This window comes from Geotrypetes seraphini, chromosome 3, assembly GCF_902459505.1.
Source record: "Geotrypetes seraphini chromosome 3, aGeoSer1.1, whole genome shotgun sequence".
NCBI classification, from domain to species: domain Eukaryota; kingdom Metazoa; phylum Chordata; class Amphibia; order Gymnophiona; family Dermophiidae; genus Geotrypetes; species Geotrypetes seraphini.
The window spans coordinates 194208809-194232045 of NC_047086.1; the positions used below are offsets into that span (position 1 = coordinate 194208809).

The 23237-nt window shown below is 43.5% G+C and overlaps 1 protein-coding gene across 1 annotated transcript in view; it reads left to right on the forward strand.

The window, feature by feature from the left end:
* LOC117357239 overlaps nt 1-10284 on the forward strand; it is a 63635-nt gene extending 53351 nt beyond the window's left edge. The window contains exon 4 of the mRNA XM_033937610.1: nt 10047-10284. Within this exon, the coding sequence (XP_033793501.1) occupies nt 10047-10284 (238 nt within the window). The remainder of the gene's footprint in view (nt 1-10046) is intronic.
* The last annotated feature ends 12953 nt before the right edge of the window (nt 10285-23237 follow it).

Sequence of the window (23237 nt, forward strand, 5' to 3'; positions counted from 1 at the left end):
ACCATAGAAACATAGAAACATAGAAAAATGACGGCAGAAAAGGGCCAAAGCCCATCAAGTCTGCCCACTCTATTGACCCTTCTCCTTGATTTTGCTCACCACCCCCTGCCCTTACCTCATTAGAGATCCCACATGAATATCCCATTTATTTTTTAAATCTGACACGCTGTTGGCCTCAATCACCTGCCATGGGAGTTCATTCCAATGATCGACCACCCTCTCAGTGAAGAAATACTTTCTGGAGTCACCATGAAATTTCCCTCCCCTGATTTTCCTCTGGTGGAAGAAGGTCCTATAAGACGGAAGATATCCTCTTCCACCTCGATATGACCCGTGATATATTTAAATGGCTCGATCATGTCCCCTCTCTCTCTTCGTTCTTCAAGTGAGTACAGCTGCAATTTATTCAGCCTTACTTCATACGGAAGATCTTTGAGCCCCGAGACCATCCTGGTGGCCATCCGCTGAACTGACTCCATTCTCAGCACATCTTTCCGGTAATGTGGTCTCCAGAATTGAACACAATATTCCAAATGAGGTCTCACCATGGATCTGTACAGTGGCATTATGACCTCTGGCATCCTGCTGATAAAACCTCTACGGATACAACCCATCATTTGCCTTGCCTTAGAGGAAGCCGTTTCAAGTTTAATATTCATTTGATGAATCGCTTATAACAATATCTAAGCGATGTACAATTTAAAAACCATCAGAATGTGGTAATACAATTAGTTAACAAAATTTAAACAAAAGACAAACAAAATTGGACAGGAAAGGGTGGGGAGGAGGGGGAAAGTTACAGTTTTTATATTTAGAATTTAACATCAATGGGAAAGTACATTGGGTAGTGGCGGGTTTTAATAAAATAAGAAGAATACGGAAACCTGAAATATTACTTTTCATGCATCAAATGCATCTTGAAATAAGTATGTTTTTAAAATTTTCTTAAGAGACTAGGTCTGTTTCTTTTTTAATAAAATTTGGAAGAGAGTTCCACAGTGTAGGGGCTTTCACGGAGAACATATCATTACGTCTTGTGCCTATGATTCTCAACGAAGGGATTGAGAGCAGTTGTGATGAAGAGGATCTTAAAGAACGAGAAGGTCTGTATGGGATTGGCAGTTTTCATGTCATCACTAATGATTACTCCTAAATCCCGTTCTTCCGTGATCCTAACTAAGGTCTCACCATTTAACGTGTAAGTCCTGCACAGATTTATTTTACCCAGGTGCATCACTTTGCATTTTTTAGCATTGAAGTTAAGCTGCCAAGTCGATGACCATTGTTCTAATAGTAGTAGGTCCTGTGTCATATTGTCAGGCGTAGTGCTTTTACCTACTATGTTGCACAGTTTGGTGTCGTCGGCGAACAATGATATTTTTCCTCTGATCCCTTGGGTCATATCACTTATGAATATGTTGAATAGGATTGGACCCAAGACCGAGCCCTGTGGTACTCCACTGGTCACATTCGATGTTTTGGATGGGGTACCATTTACCATCACTCTCTGAAGTCTACCGCTCAGCCAATCCTTAACCCATGCAGCTAGTGTTTCCCCTAATCCCAGCAATTTCAACTTGTTCAATAACCTACGGTGCGGGACGCTGTCAAAAGCTTTGCTGAAGTCCAAATACACTACGTCCAGGGACTCCCCGGCATCCAGTTGTCTTGTTACCCAGTCGAAGAAGCTAATCAGATTTGATTGGCAGGACCTGCCTTTGGTAAATCCATGTTGATGGGGATCACGTAGATCTTCTTCATCCAGGATTGTATCAAGTTTCTGTTTGATTAGTGTTTCCATGAGTTTGCATACTATGGATGTGAGACTTACCGGTCTGTAATTCGCCGTCTCTGTCCTGCAGCCCTTTTTGTGAAGTGGAATAACGTTAGCTGTTTTCCAGTCCAAGGGGACTCTTCCCGTGCTTAGGGAGAGATTGAAGAGCACAGATAATGGTTCCGCCAGGACTTCCCTCAGCTCTCTGAGCACCCTGGGGTGTAGGTTGTCCGGTCCCATGGCTTTGTTTACTTTGAGTCTTGAAAGTTCGCAGTAGACACTACTGGGCGTAAACTTGAAGTCTTGAAACGGGTCTTTCTGGCTTTCCCTTGTCCGTAAAAGTGGACCGGATCCCGGCTCCTCACAGGTGAAAACCGAGCAGAAGTATTCATTTAGTAGTTCGGCCTTAGTGGAATCCGATTCTGCATAATTCCCGTCCGATTTCCTGAGTCATTCTATCCCATCTTTGTTTCTTTTCCTGTCACTAATATACCTAAAGACGGATTTATCCCCTTTCTTAATGTTCCGCGCTAGATTCTCATCTATTCGGAGCTTGGCCTCTCTGACTGCCTTCTTGACAGCTTTAGATCTGTCCTGATAGTCTTCTTTTGCCTCCTGCTTTCCTAAATGTTTGTAGGCAATAAATGCTTTTTTCTTCTCCTTAATGAGGTCCGAAATTTCAGTACTGAACCACTGGGGTCTTTTGTTTCTCCGACTTTTGCTGACCGTTTTTGCGTAGCGATTTGTTGCTTCATGCAGGGTGGATTTCAGAGTCGACCACATATTCTCCACATTGTCAGTTTGTGCTTGGTTTTGCAGCTCCCGATGGACAAAATCTCCCATGCGTTCGAAGTCTGTGCCTCTAAAGTTGAGGACTCTCGTCACTGTATTTGATCTAGAGAAACCCCACTTGAGGTTAAGCCATATCATGTTATGGTCGCTAGAGGCCAGCGTATCGCCTACCGATACTTCTGTGACGCTGTCTCCATTGGTGAGTACCAGGTCCAGTATTGCCTGGTTTCTAGTGGGCTCCAGTACCATTTGTTTGAGTCGTGTACCCTTTATAGAGGTTAATATTCTTCTGCTGCCACAGGTAGTCGCAGAGAGTGTGTTCCAATCTGCATCGGGCATGTTGAAGTCCCCAAGCAGAACTGTGTCTCCACGCAAAGTGATGTTCTCTATATCCTTGATCAGTTCTATATCCTTGTCTTCCTGTTGTCTTGGAGGTCTATATACCACACCAAGGTATAGGCATTTTTCGTTCCCTCTGGCCAGGTTCACCCAGAGGGATTCCCCGGAGTATCTAACATCCGTGATTCTAGTAGTCTTGATGTTTTCTTTAATGTATAGTGCTACCCCTCCTCCTAACTTGCCCTCTCTGTCTCGATGAAGCAAGTTGTAACCTGGTATAACCATATCCCACCCGTGCGAGTCCGTGAACCAGGTCTCGGATATTGCCACCACATCTAGGTCTGCGTTCCTTATTTCAGTCTCCAATTCCAGTATTTTGTTGCCCAAACTGTGTGCATTAACATACATAGGTTGAACCTGGCTTCTCGTGGCGTTCGTTGCCTTACTTTGGACGCCTGGATTACAACTTTCACTGAGCTAAGTACTCTTTTTCCCTAAAAATTCCTTTCAGCTTTGGGAGTTGGCTGGGGGGTTTCCAGAGTGGTAGCCGTGTTTGAATGCACTTTTTTCACTGTTTATTATGTTATTATGTTATGGTGATTGCACCATTTGATTTAAAGCACACTTAGGTGCCCGGTGATGGAGTGTAGATGGGGGCTTGGTTGTCTCCGCCTTGATGTAAGAAGCGTTGGAGAAATTCTCCCGTCGCTGTCCCTTCACACTGAGGGCACCTAACTTCACTCCATTTTAGTTAGCCATTCATTTTGTTAATCGAGTTGTTTTTCTTCACTGCTACCACTGTGGGAACCCATAGACCTTTTTTGCCTCACTGTTGAGTCTTTTGAAGTTCCTCTGGCATATATTTTTTTGGAGTCTTGTAGCATCAATATAGGGGAAGCAGTGGCTTCCCCCTTGTCTTTGTCAATAACAGACTATGGACTTTTCCTCTAGGAAATTGTCCAAACCTTTCTTAAAACCAGATACGCTATCCGCTCTTACGACATCCTCTAGTAATGCTTTCCAGAGCTTAACTATTCTCTGAGTGAAAAAAAATTTCCTCCAATTGGTTTTAAGAGTATTTCCCTGTAACTTCATCGAGTGTCCCTTAGTCTTTGTACCCATTCTACTCCACTCAGGATTTTGTAGACTTCAATCATATCTCCCCTCAGCCGTCTCTTTTCTAAGCTGAAGAGCCCTAACCGTTTTAGTCTTTCCTCATACGAGAGGAGTTCCATCCCCTTTACCATCTTGGTCGCTTTTCTTTGAACCTTTTCTAGCGCCACTATATCTGTCTGTTTTCTGAGAATTTATTTTGTTTCCTGAGACTAAAGAAAATTCCTCAACTAAATGAAAAAATTTAGGGAGAGAAACTGCAGGTTCAGTAAAGAACACCAAAACATCATTTGTAAATGCTGACAGTTTAATATCAAAATGATTAATACTAAAATAGCAATTAAAAATGGCTCTAGTGAAATTTTGAAAAGAGGAGAAGAGATTAGACAACCTTGTCTCATTCCCCTATGAAGGAACAGAGAGGCTGACAGGGCATTATTGGCTAATATTCGGGCAGATGGTTTACTGTAATCGTCTTAATAAAGACATCAGGAGTTCCAAACCACTGAAGAACATGAAAAAGACAATCCCATTCGACCCTATCAAATGCCTTTTCCGCATCATGAGACATGACGATGACAGGATCAGAATGGGGTTTTAGCCAAAGTGGACATATGGAAAAATAAGCGTATATTATCACTAATAAGTCTCCGTGGGGAAAAAAAAAAACCTACCTGATTAAGATCAATAATTTTGGAAATTAGCTAAAATGTTCCCATATATTTTATAATCTACATTAAGAAGCGATATCGGCCTATATTGTTTGTATGTAATTTGGATCTTTATTTGGCTTGGGAATTACAGTGATACTAGCCATCAAAAGCTGGGATGAGACAAAAGTGATACCAGCCGACAGAGGAGCCAGCTTTTGAAAATGACTGAGGATGCTCAACTTATAACTCGCAAATTTCCTCTCATCCTGAGAAGAAAAAAAAAGGAAAAGCATAATACATCTGGTAGTGAGTAACCAGCCTGTATCTATTTGTCAAGAGCAGGGCAGGTAATGTGGACATATCAAAAGTTAGGGACCTGTCATTCTTTCTTCAGCTTCATACTTTCTCTCTCTCTCTCTCTCTCCATTCAAGCCATTTATTGCACTTTTTGCCAACCAGTCCCTCTCTTCTCTCAACACCACACTCTATTCCCCTAATTTTTTTTTTCATTTCCCTTTAATTTCTTCTTCCCCCTCCCTGCTCCTCTTGCATGCAGTAGGTATAATTTGATGTTCTATATTTGGGGACAGGGAGTTTCATAGCTCCTTTCCTGCTCCACTCCCTAAATCTTTTTAGCCTGCTCTGCTTCCCATTTTCTTTTGACCTAGCTTTCTATTTCCCTCCGCTCCCCAGCACTTTTCCCTAGCCAGCTGCTGTTCAATGCAGGTTTGGTTCACCCAACCCTTTACTGATTTTCACTTCTCACTTTCCACTAAAGGTAAGACTTTCTAATGTTTGTATATTTAACTCATCTTCAATTTGTGACTCTCTATTGACCACAGGCTTGGATCATTCCCCTGCTCTGCTCTTACTGGCTCTAGGTGCATTTATGGTTTTTGGGTTGTTGGGACGGGTTCCCAGTCCCCTTTTGGAGCACTTCCCCTGGCTCTCACAGATTCCAGGCCAATGGCCCACCTTCTGCCTGCAGCGTCCACATCAAATTCTTTGCTGCATGTTCATCCTGAGCTCTGGAAGTCCAGCAGGGATCACAGTTTGAAACCTCAAAGATTACTTGTTCTATAGTATCAGCATTACATGATGCTGGCATATCCTGAGTACAAGCAAAGGCTCCTGGGATATTATATCAAACAATCTGACCCTTGCTGTTCCTGAGGAATGTTAGTGAAAATAGTAACATATGGGCAGGAGCCATTCATTCTAACAAAAGATCTTTTACTTAGAATGCCACTGCAAGCAGACTAAATGACTCCTAAAAGGCCATTACTTAAGACAAAAAAAACTTTTTTGCATAGTACTGAGGAGTATCCTCAAGTCCTGAACTTTCAAAAGATCCAAATGGTAAAGACAGATGCTTGAAGTATAACAAAGTAAATCAGACACAGAATGGCTCCAATTACAAGTTCTTCAAAAGATACACACCTTCTTGTCAATTAAGAGTCATTGTAATAATTGTGATGATAACAATGTATTGTCATAGTTTTTCTGATTCTTCAATTGTATACATTATAAAAGTTTGAAATGTTAATAAAGATTTACACACAAAAAAAAGAGTCATTGTTTCAAACAAATACCAAATTGTGACATAGAAAGATACTGGAAGATACTTTTTTTTTTTTTTTTTTTTTTAACAAACTCATATCTATAAAGACAAGCCACAGAGCCCTGATCTCCTCCTTTTTCTCTTCTCCTTTCTACTCCTCAACCACACCTATTCATTCAGACACTTACACCATTCATTCAGGCAGGACACAGGCTCTTTCTACTCTGCTCTCTCATAACCCCAAAAACACACACTCCTCTTCAGCCATTTTCAGAAGGACAGCTATATTATTATATTTTCTTATAGACCCGCAGAAGCAGTTCTAAATCCAATTTATGCTCTATATTTGTAAAAGCCTATTCCTATATCATATACTTTTTCTGAACCACCAGGTTGTTGTCTTGTTAATTTACTTCCCACTGCCTGTGAGGCCTGAACCTAGGTCCCAAAATAGACTAGACCAGGGCTGTCCAAGTCCGGTCCTCGAGGTTTTCAGGATATCCACATACCACATATTTGCATACCACATACCACATATTTGCATACCAAGAAGGCAGTGCAGGCAAATCTCATGCATATTCATTGTGGATATCCTGAAAACCTGGCCTGCCAGTAGATCTCGAGGACCGGACTTGGACAGCCCTGGTCTAGTCTATTTTGGGCAGCCCTGGACTAGACAATACAAAAACACAAAACTCAAAACATTACAAGTATACGAACACATTCTAGCAGCCCAGGACATAGGAGCATGTTGTCATCCGAAGCCACTATGTTCCAGTGGCCAAGGAACAAGCATCTAACTCTGAGAGATGGTTACAAAATCTTGCCAAGAACAAAGAGGGGAGCAAGGATCCAGTAATTAAGCAAGAAGAAAGCCATGGAGCCAATCCAGGTAAACATACAGTTTGAGAGACGGCATGTCCCTTCTCCCCCATTGCCAACACTGCCAATGGTCTCCTGCCATTCTTCCTGCTGCAGCTGCTATGCTACTTCTTTATCCCATGTCTCCACCATTTCTAATTGCTGTGAAATATAATGTAATGTAATTTATTTCTTATATACCGCTACATGGGGAAATAATATTTTTTATTTTTGTGAGGAATGAGATCAGTGCTACTCTCCATTCTATCGAGGTTCAAAAGCTCCTCTCAATGTCAGAACTGCCAAGAGAAAGTAAGTTTTAAAAAGGAGATTTTCAATTAAGGTATTCCATCCTTCCACAACCTTCTCCCCTTTCCCATTTCAGAAGCATGCTCGTAAACCGATTTACTCGTATATCAAAGTGAGTTTCCTCATAGGAAGTAAGGGAAACTCACTTGGTTGGTTCCACTTCCAACCCCCCTCCCCCCACCCCACGGCCACCGGCACTGCTCCACTTTACCTCCCACCTCCGAGGCCACCTGTGCTGCTCCACCCCCCCACCCCTCCCCACCGCTCATCTGTCATCTCCCACTCACCCACCCACCCAAACACAATCGCTTACCCTGCTCTGGCCCCAGCACCAGCCTTCTAGTTCTCCTTCTCTCTGAGATTCTCGGAGAGAACTAGAAGGCCTTGAGCATGTGCAGATGCTCAAGGCCCAGCACAAGCAACAGGGAGGATCTTCAGGCACCGGCATGTCCTGTGCGTTGGTGCCGGTGCCAGAGCGGGGTAAGCGATTGTGTTTGGATGGGTGGGTGGGTGAGTGGGGGTGCCGGATCACAGTGGGGGGGGGGGGGATGCAAGCAGGGGGTGGGATGCTGGATCGCAGGGTGGGGGCTCATAAATCGAGGCACGCTCAATTTCTGAGGCGCGGATTTTGCAAATGTTTTGCTCATCTTGCAAAACACTCACAAACTGCGGCATTCGTAAACCGAGGTTTGACTGTACCTTATTTACCCACAGTGAAACAAGGTTGGAAGAAAAGAGCAGATATCAACAGCTACCTAAAACTTATCCAGTCCAATTAGTAATATATCTCCCACTCAGTGATTCTTGGGCTCACTTAATTGAGGAGCATGATTGATTGATTTGAACCAGGATCACAAATCTAAAAATTATCTTGTTGCTTGTTCTTATTTTTTTCTTCCTAGTCTCACTATTCCTGCCACTTCATCCCTCTCTTCACCCCTTAGTGCTTCTTCCTTCCAACCTGATCTCTCACCTATCAGCCCTGCTCTTTGAATCCCACACAGTTCCTCTCTCTATCCTCATCTGTTTCTTTTTCTTTAGAAAATAAAAAAAACTATACTGTATATAAACGCAAACGCATATCTGTTTCTGAGGTCTTATATCTCCACAATTTAAATATGGTATGTTGCAGTAACCTTATCATTGGGGGTCCTAATTAAATATATACTGTAATTATTTTCTTGTGGTTCTTCAGCCCATCCCTCATCCACTTATCTTTGTATCACAGCCCTTGCTTTCCCCCCAGCTTGTATTCACTTCAGCTCTGTTCTTCCTTTTGCATTCCATATCTCTCTCAGCCTCTTTTCCTCACTCAACCTATCAATGCCTGTGCTAGTCTTTCCTTTCCCTGCTTTTCTATCAAGTTCTCATTCCATTTTCAATACCTCCCTCAGCACTTCTCCCCCCTCTCTATGGAAAACCAAAGGCAGGAAGCCTATCTGACCTACACTGCTGCTCTCCTATGTTCCCTGCTATGAGCCCTTTCCTCAGCCATTCCTTAGCTAGACAATAGCTGCAGGAGGAGGCAGGCCCATTAGGTTAGGAGACACCAACCTTCCATCCCGTTTTAACCTGCGTTCTATTTGCTGGCTAAGGAGTATCTGACCAATGGTGTTTCCTAAGCTACTGGTCCTGCCTCCTTTGCAGCTTATTGGCTGGCTGAGGAATATCTGATCAATAAGCTATAGGGGGAGATGGGAGCAACACACAGACTTAATTCCTGCTTTCCTCTGCAGCTTTACATTGGAAAGATTTCAGCTCTGATGTCTGGGCAGTGCTGGAAAGAATATTCAGCATGTTCTAAAACCCTCTGCTTAGGCAGGCCAAGAGGATATTTCAGCACATTACCCAGTTAATATGTCAGGGCTCTATAGCCTGTCTCTATAGATTTGAGTTTGTTCTACAAATAATATATTCCAGTATCTTTCTATGTTACAATTTGGTATTTGTTTGAAACAATGACTCTTACTTGACAAGAAGGCATGTTTCTTTTGAAGAACTGGTAGATGGAGCCATTCTGTGTCTGAATTCCTTTGTTATACTTCAAGTATCTGTCTTTACCATATCTTTTGAAAGTTGAGGACTTGAGGATACTCCCCAGTACTATGCAAATATCTAGGCATGACTAGTTTAGCAGAGTTTAACCAGGCAGGAGCCTTTTGAATATTGCCCCCTATCAGGCCCAATATTTAACCAAGCAGGAGAGGCTCCTACCCAATTAAATCATGCTGGCTGGCCAAGCCCTAATATTCAACAGTGCTTACCAGGTAATGCCAGTTAGCTAGTAGTGCACTGGCATTGAATATCTGTGGTGTTCAGTTCTGTTGCAAATACACAGGAGTCCATACTTGAGCTGTGGATTCTCATTTCCCATGAATTGCAGGATATCCCTTTAAGAACTTGAGAATTCCTCCCTTTCTGCAGTGGAGCACAGCACCCTCTTCAGTTGGTACCAAAGCAATCAAACTCTACTGAAACATAAGAAAAGAAAAGGAGAGGGTATCACTTAAAGAACTTGAAACTCCTCCCCTTTGGCAGTGGAGAACAACTCCCTCTTCAGTTATTCCTTAAGGCTGCAAGTGAACTCAAAAGGTGTATTTTGCTCTGCTCTTTTTTTTCATTATTGTTTCCATTTTTTTCACAGGACCTTTGAAGTTATTAATGGCTTCAGTGCTCAGAGGTCCCCTGCTTGGGCATACTCCACCTGGGAAAGGATGCAGTACCTTGTGGGAGGACTGCTGCTCACAGGACAGTCTCTCAGAATTCCTGCAGAGCCAGCCTGCTTTGGGTCCCTTCAGGAGGTCAGGGTCTGTCCCCCTGGGAGCAGCTTGTCTGCAGATTCGGTCAAAGGCTTGAGCACAGGCTTTGTGGTCCTTGAGTAAAAACCCTAGGAGTATCAGGGAGCCAGCTGCATAATTTCTCCCCCGTCACTGCATGAGGAATTCCAAGGATAGGAGTCAGTGGCCATGGTCCGTTAATCCGGAAGCCAGAAGATTTCCTTCCTCGGTTGAGGATTTGAGCAATTTCTGAGGCAGAAATCCTTTCCTTGCAGCCAGGCTAATTCAGGCAAACAGGCACCTGTCACAGTGAATACTCCCATTATTCCCTTTGGGGAACATCGGGAGGGGTCTGAAATTTGGAACTGTAGTGATTTCTGGGTTTACATCACTCCCTGCAGATGCGGCTCTCCTGGATGGTAGAGGCAAAGCATAGCCTGTATTTGTGGCTCCCAGGGGAAAACTTGGTGAGTGCCATGCCATTCTGAATCAAAGCATAGGTGACCCTCATAACCGACACTAGCTTCAGTGACTGGGGGCCCTCTGCTGTGATCACTTTCTCCAGGGCAAGTGGTCCCTGTCAGAGAGCAAGTGGTCCATCAGTCATCTGGAACTGAGAGTTATACAGTTGGCCTTGTTACAGTTGCAGTCTTTCCTGTCAGGGAAAGCATTCAGGGTATTTTTGGACAATGCCACCTGCAGTGGCTTAAGTAAACAGACAAGGGGCACCAGAAATGCACCCCATCGCTTGAAGGTTCAGATGCTGTTCCAGTGGGTTCTATTGCAGCCCACATGGCAGGCATAGAGAACTTCCAAGCCAACATTCTCAGCCAGCAGACCTTGGTCCCCAGAGAGTAGTCTCTGTCTCAAAAGGCATTTTCCCTCATAGTTCAGACTTGGGGCAGAGTCAAGCTGGGAAGCACTGGTCTGGATGCCCTGGTCCAACCTTGGCCCACAGATCTGCTTCTTTATGTATTTCTACCCTGGGACATGGTGAGTCTGATTATCTGCAGGATGCTGGACTGGCACCGAAGACCTTGGTTTGTGGACTTGATGTGTTTACAGAGAGGCAGACCACTGAATTTGCATGTTCATCCATGGCTTCTCAGTCAAGGCCCGGTTCTGATGGAGAAACCGGAACGCTTTAGTCTTACAACACGGCTCTTGAGTGTGCAGCCTTGATTTGGAAGGGTTATTTGGAGGTTACAATTATGACTCTTCTTAGGGCCAAGAAGCTGGTGACGGTTGCGGCTTACGCTAAGATCTGGAAGACTTCCAGGTATGGTGTGCCAAGAAGCAGGTGGAACCAGAGAGAGCTCTTGTTACGGTGATCCTGGCCTTCCTACAAAGCTGGCCTCAAAAACGACTTGCGGTTTTGTCCCTCAAAGTGCAGATAGCTGATATCTCATGTTTTTGGACTCAGAATGGCCTTCAGTCTCTGGCGTCTCACCCAGGCATTGCTCAGTTTTTGAGGAGGGCTATCAGACTGAGACCCCCATTGCGCAGACCGTTCCCATCTTGGGACCTCATGCTCCCTATGAATCTCTTTTGGAGGCTGCCCTACTTGACCTTACAGTCAAGACAGTATTTTTGGTTGCCACAATCTCAGCAAGAAGGATCTCAGAATTGCAGGCTCTCTCCTGCAGGGAACCATTTCTCCATTTCACAGAGTTGGTTGTTTCACTGCACAGGGCTCCTTCCTTTCTTCCAAAAGTAGTTTCTGCCTTTCATGTTAATCAGTTGATTCGATTGCTCACCTTTCAGCCTAAGGTTTCAGCCAAATAGGATCATCTTCTGTGTAAGCTGGACGTACACAAGGCCTTGCTCATCTACTAGACAGGACTAATGACTCCAGGCTTTCTGATCATCTTTTTGTATTGACCAGTCATTCGGGCCAGCCTCCAAGGCAACCATTGTCAGATGGATCCTCTTCCTACATTTCTGCCAGGAAACAGCCGTTCTTTCCCTGGCAGCACATTCCACCAGAGGGATAGCGACTTCCTGGGCAGAATCCTAGGCCGTTTTGCCTTTTGAAATCTGCAGAGCTGCAACTTTGGCTACTCTTCACACTTTTGCAAAGTTCTACAGAGTGGATGTGGCAGCTCAAGAGGATGCTGCTTTTGGGTCCTCAGTGATTCAGGCAGGCTCATCTGTCCCCCTAAATAAATAAATTTATGTTTTGGTATGTTAGCTCGAGTATGGACTCCTGTGTATCCACAACAGATTTGGTTCTTACCTCAGTAATCTGGATTCTGTTAGGATACACAGGAGTCCATACTGCCCTCCCTGTGTGGACTTATTTTGATTCACCTGATTTCTGCCTCAGCCATTGCCAGTGTCCATCTTGGGACCTCTGCTATTATACCTAGGATAAAGAAGAGATGTGTTTCAGGTATCGGGGGTTTCCCTTTCTCTTTCTTCCAGAGAGAATCTCATAACTTCTGCTTGTTACCCTTAGCAGGTTGGATCTAAGTTATTCATTCGGGTGATGTATTGTTCTCTGTTTATTCATTAAATGTTTATTAATCATTGTTCTATTTTCTAAGTTTCAGAACAGAGCAGAATGTGTTTCATGCCAGGAAAGTCCCCCATGCCTTGCCTTCTCTTTTGTTTCAGTAGAGTTTGATTGCTTTGGTTCCAAATGTGGAGGGTGCTGTGCTCCACTGCAGAAGGGGAGGAGTTTTCAAGGTCTTACCTGAGCACTGCAGATATTGGGGGATGGGACTTGATATACCACCTTTTTGTGGTTATAGTCAATGGTTTACATATTATATATAGGTACTCATTTTGTTCCTGGGGCAATAGAGGGTTAAGTGACTTGCCCAGAGTCACAAAGAGCTACTTCCCCAGGTTCTTAGGCCACTGCACTAACCACTAGGCTACTCCTCAGTGCTAATGCCCAACTAGCTAACTGGGCAAGTTAGGCAGCATATAATGGAGATCTATCTATGCTTGGTTAGCTATCTGGGTATAGCACTACACAGTATAATGGCCATACCCAGATAGGGTTATCATATGGCTCCAGAAAAGGTGGACAGATTGAGACACCAGGGTTTTCTTCTTTTGAAAGCAAGAGAAGTAAAACCTTGATGTCTCAATTCATCCTCCTTTTTCTGGAGTCTCTATATCCAAATAACTTCCAAAGGGCCTTGTACCTGGATAGGAGCTAGCAGTGAATATCTGGGGCCTAATTCTGCCCACTGTTGTCAGGACTGTCAAAAATACTCTGCTGCAGGCTGAATGCTGGCTGGATAGATTTATAGAGGGTGTGTTCCTGAATATGATTTGGGTGTTCCAAAAAATATATGTGGAGGCCTGCAAGTTCTGCTTTTCTACAACTGCTCAGTAGAGACCTCTAGTGACGTTACAAGGTCATTGATTTTGACTTCAAAATAATAATAAACAGAAGGAAAAGAAAAGAAAGGAAATTAAGGCGATTACTTTTTTATTGGATTAACTCAAAACATTTTTTGAGAAGCTTTCAATGGCAGAGCTGTTTTATCAGGTCAATTATGAGCAAAACATGGCAATTTCAACATATATAATGAAACATGAAAAGCATTCCAATAATAGTCTGGAAGGAGAGGTAGAGGTTGGGGGCAATGAGGGATAGGGAAAGGAGTAGAAGGAAGAAACAGGGAGAGGTGGTAATAAAGCTGGATAATATTATGGTTTGAAATATGATAGGAAACCTAGATCCTTGTTAAGACTTGTGTGATGGGAGTCAAAATATTTCATCATTTTCACTTCAAGGATCTTATTTTCCTGGATTGTTTAAATCCATCTGAATGAGATGGAGAAGGAGTTGAAGGGTCCCAGGAGGAGAAGCAACAGGACAGAGATTCCTTGTAGCAGTAGGTTCATTGCGGAAGGGGCCACCTACAATACAAGAACTTGATGCTCATAGGCTCAGAAAGCCCTGCTAACTTGTAGATACTTACAGAGCAGCTCTCCTCCAGAAGAAGACGTACAAAGAAAAGACAGCTGTAAAAAGCTTTTACCAGCAGCAACCTCTACCAAGACAGTGTGTTCTTAAGAAACTCTAAGACTAAGAACATAAGAATTGCCGCTGCTGGGTCAGACCAGTGATCCATCGTGCCCAGCAGTCCACTCATGCAGTGGCCCTTAGGTCAAAGACCAATACCCTGAGTCTAGCCTTACCTGCGTACATTCTGGTTTAGCAGGAACTTGTCTAACTTTGTCTTGAATCCCTGGAGGGTGTTTTCCCCTATAACAGCCTCCAGAAGAGCGTTCGCAGTTTTCTACCACTCTCAGGGTGAAGAAGAACTTCCTTACGTTTGTACAGAATCTGTCCCCTTTTAACTTTAGAGAGTGCCCTCTTGTTCTCTCTACCTTGGAGAGGGTGAACAACCTGTCTTTAGCTACTAAGTCTATTCCCTTCATTATCTTGAATGTTTCGATCATGTCCCCTCAGTCTCCTCTTTTCAAGGGAGAAGAGGCCCAGTTTCTCTAATCTCTCACTGTATGGCAATTCTGCTAGTCCCTTAACCATTTTAGTCGCTCTTTTCTGGACCCTCTCAAGTAGTACCGTGTCCTTCTTCATGTATGGCAACCAGTGCTGGATGCAGTATTCAGGTGGGGGCGTACCATGGCCCAGTACAGTGGCATGATAACCTTCTCCGATCTGTTTGTGATCCCCTTCTTAATCATTCCTAGCATTCTGTTTGCCCTTTTTGCTGCCGCCAAGCATTGTGCACGGCTTCATTAACTTGTTGACCAGTACTCCCAAGTCTCTTTTTGGGGGTCTCTCCAAGTACTGCACCGGACATCCTGTATTCGTGTATAAGATTTTTCTTACAGACACTTACACTTTTCTTACCGACCTTACACTTTTCCACGTTAAACCTCATTTGCCATGTCGTGGCCCATTTCTTGAGCATGTTTGTCACATTGCAGGTCTTCGCAATCCTTCTGCGTCCTCACTAGTCTGAATAACTTTGCAAATTTAATCACCTCGCTAGTCATACCAATTTCCAGGTCATTTATAAATATGTTGAAGAGCACGGGTCCAAGCACCGAACCCTGTGGCACTCCACTTATGACGCTTTTCTAGCCCGAGTATTGTCCATTTACCCCCACTCTCTGTTTCTTATCCGCCAACCTGTTTTTAATCCACGTGAGTATTTCACCCTAGATTCCATGGTTCGCAATTTTTCAAAGTAGTCATTCATGCAGGACCTTGTCGATCACCTTCTGAAAATCCAGATATTCAATGTCGACTGAGTCACCCTTGTCTATCTGCCTGTTTACTCCCTCAAAGAAGTGCAGCAAGTTCATCAAGCAAGATCTTCCTTTGCTGAAGCCATGCTGGCTGGTCCTTATCAGATTGTGTCCGTCTAGGTCAGAGGTAGGCAATTCCAGTCCACGAGAGCTGGAGCCAGGTCAGGTTTTCAGGATCTCCACAATGAATATGTATGAGATGGATTTGCATGCATTGCCTCCTTGAGATGCAAATCTATCTCAGGCATATTTATTGTGGATATCCTGAAAACCTGACCTGGCTACGGCTCTCGAGGACCAGAATTGCCTACCCCTGGTCTAGGTTATCAGTGATGTGGTCCTTTATTAGCACCTCTACCATCTTTCCCGGTACCGAGGTCAGACTCGTACCATCTGTAGTTTCCCGGTTCTCCCTTCGAACCTTTCTTGAAGATTGGCATAACATTCACCACTTTCCAGTCTTCTGGAATCCTTCCCGATTTGATCGACAGATTGTCTATTAGTTGGAGCAGTTCAGCTATAGCCCCTTTCAGTTCCTTGGGGATTTATCGATTTTAAGCCTATCAATCTGCCTGCATACCTCTACTAGACTGACCATCAACCCTGTCAGTTTACCATCTTCATTTCCTGCGTATAGCCTGTCGGCTTCCGGTATGTTGCGTATATCCTCTTTGATAAATACAGATGCAAAAAAATGTGTTTAGTTTGCCGGCAATGGCTTTGTCCTCCTTTATTCCATGGTCATCCAATGGCCACACTGCTTCCTTCGCAGATCGTTTCCCCTTTTTCGGTAATGGCGCCGATGCTGCTTTCGCTGGGAGGGTAGGAGCGCGATAGGGACCGGGCCAGCTGTGCACCCCCCCTAAGGCGGCACCCGGGATGGACCTCCCCCCCCCGCCCCCCCCCCATCCCCCCTTGGTACGCTACTGCCCTGGGGAAACAGCCTGCAACAAGATCGCGCGATGCCAGCGATCTATGCTTGCTTCGGCTGTTTCTTCCGCCGCGGTCCCGCCCCTCCTCTGACATCAGAGGAGGGGGCAGGACCGTGGCGGAGGAAACAAGTCGAGGCAGGCAAAGATCTCTGGCATCGCGATCTTGCTGCAGGCTGTTTCCAGACGTGACACCCGGCGCAGGGGGGAAGAACTGGACCGGACCGGGAGCACCCCCTCAGGGCTTGGCACCTGGGGCGGACCGCCCCCCCTTGGTACGCCACTGCTCAAGGGACAACTATAATTGAATAAAACACAACAAAATAAATGAACAATCATATACATTAAAAAATAATATACAATACATTGATAATAAAATAGCATAAGTGAAACATATATTTAAAAAAATGTTGTAACCATCGGCGAAAACAGTTAGATGACATATAGGCATAAAGCTAGTAATTATAAAAGCACAGAAATACACATAGAGAGATTATCAAGTAATAATGAAACAAGGGGGTATCAGTGAATGGTGAAACCCATCAAAAAGCATCCACAAAGAAGTATATATAAATTTGAAGCATATGAGGGGAGACATATGAAAAAAAGTATATCTGTAACAGGAAGGGTAACCTCCCTTGAAACCTTTTAGCATAATACTAAACAATAAAATATACCAAAACAGACCACCAAAGAACTTGTATAGGAAACAAGTATAAAAAAAACAAAGGGAGAAGATAATTGGTTAAGAAAACATTTTAATAGACAGCATAAGTTTGAAGCAAAGATGGAGCATTTGATAAGATGGAAGAAGTCAGAAAATAAGGGGACTAATTTAAAGAAGTTGCATATGAGGTCAGAATGGTGCTTGAGAATTCTCAGCTAGGGTAGGAGTGGATAAACATGTCCTGCTATATAGTATATGCTATATAGTATATGCAGACAAGTGTCACTCCTTGTGTGCGTGACTAGCAAGTTAGTTACTTCTTCCATTAAAGGCCTGGTTGAAGAGCCAAGCTTTCACCTGATTCCTGAAGTACAGATATGCTTGTGTTAAGTGAAGCCTTTCAGGGAGTGCATTCCAGAGTGTAGGGGCAACTCTGGAGAAGGCTCACTGGCAGATATCACATCGTTTGATGTCCTTTAGAGAGGATGTGGTAAGGGATATTCCCTGGGTGGACCTTTGTGATTTTGGAGGTGTATAGAGAGACACCCTGTTCTTCAAGCACTCTGGACCATTTCCTTTGAGGGCCTTGAAGATCAGAAAGAGTTTTAAATTTTGCCCTATATTGTACTAGTATCCAGTGAAGTTTTTGCAAAACTGATGTGATGAAGTCACATCGCCCACATCCTTCTGTTAGTCTTGCTGCAGCATTCTGAATCAATTGGAGCTGGTGCAGACTCTTTGCACTCAGACCATGTAGAGTGCATTACAGTAATCCAATCTTGATGTTATCATGGCATGCACAGCTGAGACAAGACTTGCCGTCTCAGTGTAAGAAGAGAGGCAGTGTAGTTGTCACAAATAATAGAAAAAGCTCTTGAAGGTTGCTTGGATTAGGGGGATTAGAGTAAGAGTTGAATCTAGCTGTATTCCAAAATTCCTGACTTGTGATTTGAGGGGGAGTTCATATTTCCCAAAAGAGATTTTGATGTCAGACATGTGCCCAAGAAATATATTTTATAATCCTTATATCCAGAGTTCAAACCATACTTTTCTTTCAACAGTTGCAGCTGGAAGAAGAGATGCCTGGGATCTTGTGTCCAATTGCTATTTATTTTTATATTGAACCATTTACCATGTAAACCCCAACACAGAACTCTACAATCATTTTTAAGATTTTCAGATTCTTTCCTTTTAGATTATGCTTGGAAAGCCATATTCTCATGAACCTTAGAGCTATTTACTTGACTTGTTTGAAGGTGTGAATAAACATGTGGATAAAGGTGAGCCGGTTGATATAGTGTATCTAGATTTTCAGAAAGCTTTTGATAAAGTTCCGTCACAAGAGGCTCCTGAGAAAATTAAAGAGTCATGGGATAGGTGGCAAAATTCAGTTGTAGATAAGGAATTGGTTATCGGATAGAAAACAGATGGTAGGGTTAAATGGTCATTTTTCTCATTGGAGGAGAGTAAACAGTGGAGTGCCGCAGGGATCTGTACTGGGACCGGTGCTATTTAACATATTTATAAATTATCTGGAAATTGGAACGACGAGTGTGTTGTTAAAACGCATGTGGATTGTGAAACATTGCAAGCAGACCTTAGGAAATTGGAAGACTGGGCGTCCAATCGGCAGATGAAATTTAATGTGGACAAATGCAAAGTGATGCATATTGGGAAGAATAACCCAAATCACAGTTACTGGATGCTAGGGTCCACCTTGAGGATTAGTGCCCAAGAAAGGGATCTGGGTATCATTGTAGACAAAACGATGAAACCTTCTGCCCAATGTGTGGTGGCGGCGGCCAAAAAAGCAAATGAGATGCTAGGAATTATTAAAAAAGGGATGGTTAACAAGACTAAGGATATTATAATGCCTTTATATCACTCCATGGTGCGACCTCACCTGGAGTACTATGTTCAATTCTGGTCTCCTTATCTCAAAAAAGATATAGCGACACTAGAAAAGGTTCAAAGAAGACCGACCAAGATGGTAAAGGGGATGGAACTCTTCTCGTATGAGAAGACTTAAACAGTTAGAGCTCTTCAGCTTGGAAAAGAGAAGGCTGAGGGGAGATATGATTGAAGTCTACAAAATCCTGAGTGAAGTAGAATGGATTCAAGTGGATCAATTTTTCACTCCATCAAAAATTACAAAGACTAGGGGACACTCGATGAAGTTACAGGGAAATACTTTTAAAACTAATAGGAGGAAATTTTTTTCACTTAGAGAATAGTTAAGCTCTGGAAAGCGTTGCCAGAGAATGTGGTAAGAGCGTATAGCATAGCTTGTTTTAAGAAAGGTTTGGACAAGTTACTGGAGTAAAAGTCCATAATTTGTTATTGAGAGAAAGACATGGGGAAAGCCACTGCTTGCCCTGTGTTGGAAGCATGAAATATTGCTACACCTTGGGTTTTGGCCAGATACTAGTGACTTGGATTGGCCACCGTGAGAACGGGCTACTGGGCTTGATGGACCATTGGTCTGACCCAATAAGGCTATTCTTATGTTCTTATTTCCAACAGAGCCAGATCCTTTAGCTAGACACCTATTTTAATGGTAGTTACAAGTCTATGACCATAACTTTGATCTGTGCTTAAGTCTTTCATCATTACATCACTGAGCTATGGAAGAATGGGGCCAACAGAGATCTTAGTAAAAATCAGGATTTATTTCCAGTTCAGTAGCAGAATCCAGAATTTTTCCAATAGGACCTGCATGTTTGTTGTTGCTTAATGTCTTGTCATCTAATGCAGTCATAAGGGACCGGATTTTATAAACTGCGCTGTCGACATTGGCTGCCTAAAAAATAATCGCTCATCATGTGCCAGTCATGCATCGGCACTGTTTATAGAATCATGGCTTCATAAAAGGTAGGCACTGGAAATGTAGGCCAGGGTTTTAAAGGCATTAGCCACACCTACAGTGGCATTAGGCATCGTAAAGCGCCTCCATAGCTGTGGTCCTACATTTTAAAACGGAATCATTTTTTAAATGGCTTTTCCATTTAAGTTAGGCATTAGCATGGCGCCTAACTTAAGATGCTGTTTGTAGAATATGGGTCCAAGTATCTAATCCACACCAGCTTCCTCTGTAGTTTCTCCTCAACATAATGCGTCACTCCTCCCTCCCAACCAGTGTTTACATTACAGGAATCACTTCCAATAGCTTGAAGTTTTGTCTGCTCCTCTTTTTCTCAGCCGTGCAACCATTTCCACGCGAGTCTTCTCTTTAATTACTTTTGTATGAACAAAATGCCACAGATATCTGCCTTCTGGCTTTAAACAACTATGAAATGTTCCTCTTTCACCACACCTCGATATATTTTGCCATTCTCTTCTGCCTTTAACTTGGCCCTGGATATCATCATGACGACCATCAAAGAAAATGCAACTGGTGCCATTCTGCTGCAGTTCCTCCTCAGACTGTACATCCGATGTTTTATGATTCTCACCTGAGCCCTCTTCACCTTGTTGTGATCACTCACCAAAGTGATGTCCAAACAAGTGATGAGTTCTGCATCATTACATGCAGCAGTAGCAATCTCTGCTGTTTCTCGCAGTCCAGTATGGTGTCTTAAACTGGGAAGGGCTATGCTAGTTATATCCTCAGTATAATATTTTTACCTCCTTCTAGCTTTCTCTAGAGCAGTGGCTCCCAACCCTGTCCCAGAGGACCACCAGGCCAGTTGGGTTTTCAGTATAGCCCTAATGAATATGCATGAGAGAGATCTGCATATAATGGAGGTATCAGGCATGCAAATCTGCTTCATGCATATTCATTAGGGCTATCCTGAAAACCCGACTGGCCTGGTGGTCCTCTGGGACAGGGTTGGGAATCCCTGCTCTAGAGCAGGGGTAGGCAATTCCGGTCCTCGAGAGCCACAGGCAGGTCAGGTTTTCAGGATATCCACAATAAATATGCATGAGATGGATTTGCATCTCAAGGAGGCAGTGCATGCAAATCCATCTCATACATATTCATTGTGGCTAACCTGAAAACCTGATCTGTCTTTGGCTCTTGAGGACCAGAATTGCCTACCCTTGCTCTAGAATAACAGGTACTTCCTCCATTGGTTCTTCCACCACCCGTTCTGAATCTCCCTGTTCTACTTCAAACACAGATCTCTCCATCATCTCTTGCTCTTCTGCTGTTCTTTTTTGCACTCTTCATTCTCCTTCCTTTTTGCCTGCCTTTCCTTCTGCAGTTCTTGTCTTCTGGTCCAATCCGATAAGGTCCAACATTCCCATCTTTCTCTCTTTTACCATTTATAAATACTAACTCAATCACAGGAATCTTCTTCTCTCTGCTGCAGTCACAAAGTATGTGTATTCCACCGACACAGGCAGAATTGCATCCCACATCAGTACAACTCTTTATTTCAAACTTGCAGGTAAGTATGTCCATCAGTGCGTCAAGCTTCGCCATAAATCTGTCTTTCTCCTCCAGTTTTGCTCTGCCCACAGAAACTTTGCTGGCTTGTTCCCACATGGATTTCAACTTTGCTTTAATCCTAACATGGATGCTTATAAAAGGACCACTGAATTTTGCATATGCTATGTACCACGGAGCAAGTAATCCAGTCATTAGGTTATTGACCAGTTCATCAGTTGCTGTAATTTTGTCTTTTTTGATCATTGATGCCTCTCAATTACAACCCATATCTAATGAGATCCCTGACAGCCTAATTCTATAAATGGTGCCTAATGGCGCCTAATTCTTTGACAACGCTTGTCGTGGTTATCAGTCAACTGCTAGGTGCTATTTACAGAATCATGCCTAGTGGCGCTTAAGTGGGCTTAGGCGTTGCTAAGCATCCTAGTGGTAGGCATAGTATATTAGACCAGGGTTTTCCTGACCTAATTTACAGGTGCTTAACAATGCTTAAGTCATACCATGCCTGCTGTCCGCCCTAACCATGCTTAGTTTTCAGGTAGGCACCTCGACTTAAGCATTTTAATTGAAAATGCCATTAAAAGTCAATTAAAAACCCATTAATTTACATTTGAAGTCCTTGTGGTACCTTCCCATACTTAATGACACCTACCTGAAAGTAGGTATATTTAGGAGGTGGAGAATAGGCATGGTAAGACTTAGGTGCTGGTTAATTAGGCCAGGAAAATCCTGGTCTAATATACCAGCATCTAACATTAGGATGCCTACTGGTGCCTATGTCAAGTAGGGCATCAGTAGGTGCGATTCTGTAAATGGAGCCTAGTGGTTGATTGCCAACTGCGCTGAGCAGGGCCTAGGAGATAAGTGCCACTAGGCATCGTTTATTGAATGAAGCCCAAAAGGCATTAATATGCAATGCAAACACATAAAAACTATTATTGGAGCACTTAAACATATTTTAGGAATTTGTGTATTTTTGCAAAATTCCCTAGATATTCCAGGCAGGTGAATAACATATCACACAAAATCTAAAGCTAGTTGTTGATTTTCCACATGCAATTGCACCATTTTTTTTACTAGAAACATAGAAACATAGAAAAAAGCAGCAGAAAAGGGCTATAGCCCACCAAGTCTGCCCATTCCAAGTATCCCCTCCCCTGAATTTACTCCCTTAAAGATCCCACGTGAGTATCCCATTTTCTCTTAAAATCCATCACGCTGCTGGCCTTTATCACCTGGAGTGGGAGTCTGTTCTAATGATCCACTACTCTTTCGGTGAAGAAGTACTTCCTGGAGTCGCCATGAAACTTCCCTCCCCTGATTTTCAGCGGATGCCCTCTGGTGGTCGAGGGTCCCATGAGCCAGAAGATATCATCTTCTGACTCGATGTGTCCCGTGATGTACTTATATGTTTCAATCATATCTCCCCGTTCTCTTCTTTCCTCAAGTGAGTACAGCCGCAATTTTTTAAATCTTTCTTCATACGTGAGATCCTTGAGCCCCAAGACCATCCTGGTGGCCGTTCGCTGAACCGACTCGATCCTCAGCACGTCCTTTCGGTAGTGTGGTCTCCAAAACTGAACACAGTACTCCAAGTGAGGCCTCACCATGGCTTTGTACAACGGCATCATAACTTCAGGTCTCCTGCTGACGAAACCTCTGCGGATACACCCCATCGTTTGTCTTGCCCTGGAGGAAGCCTTCTCCACTTGATTGGCAACCTTCATGTCCTCACTAATGATCACCCCTAGGTCGCGTTCCGCCGTGGTCCTAACCAAGGTCTCACCATTTAGTACATAAGTTCTACGCGGGTTTCTCTTACCCAGAT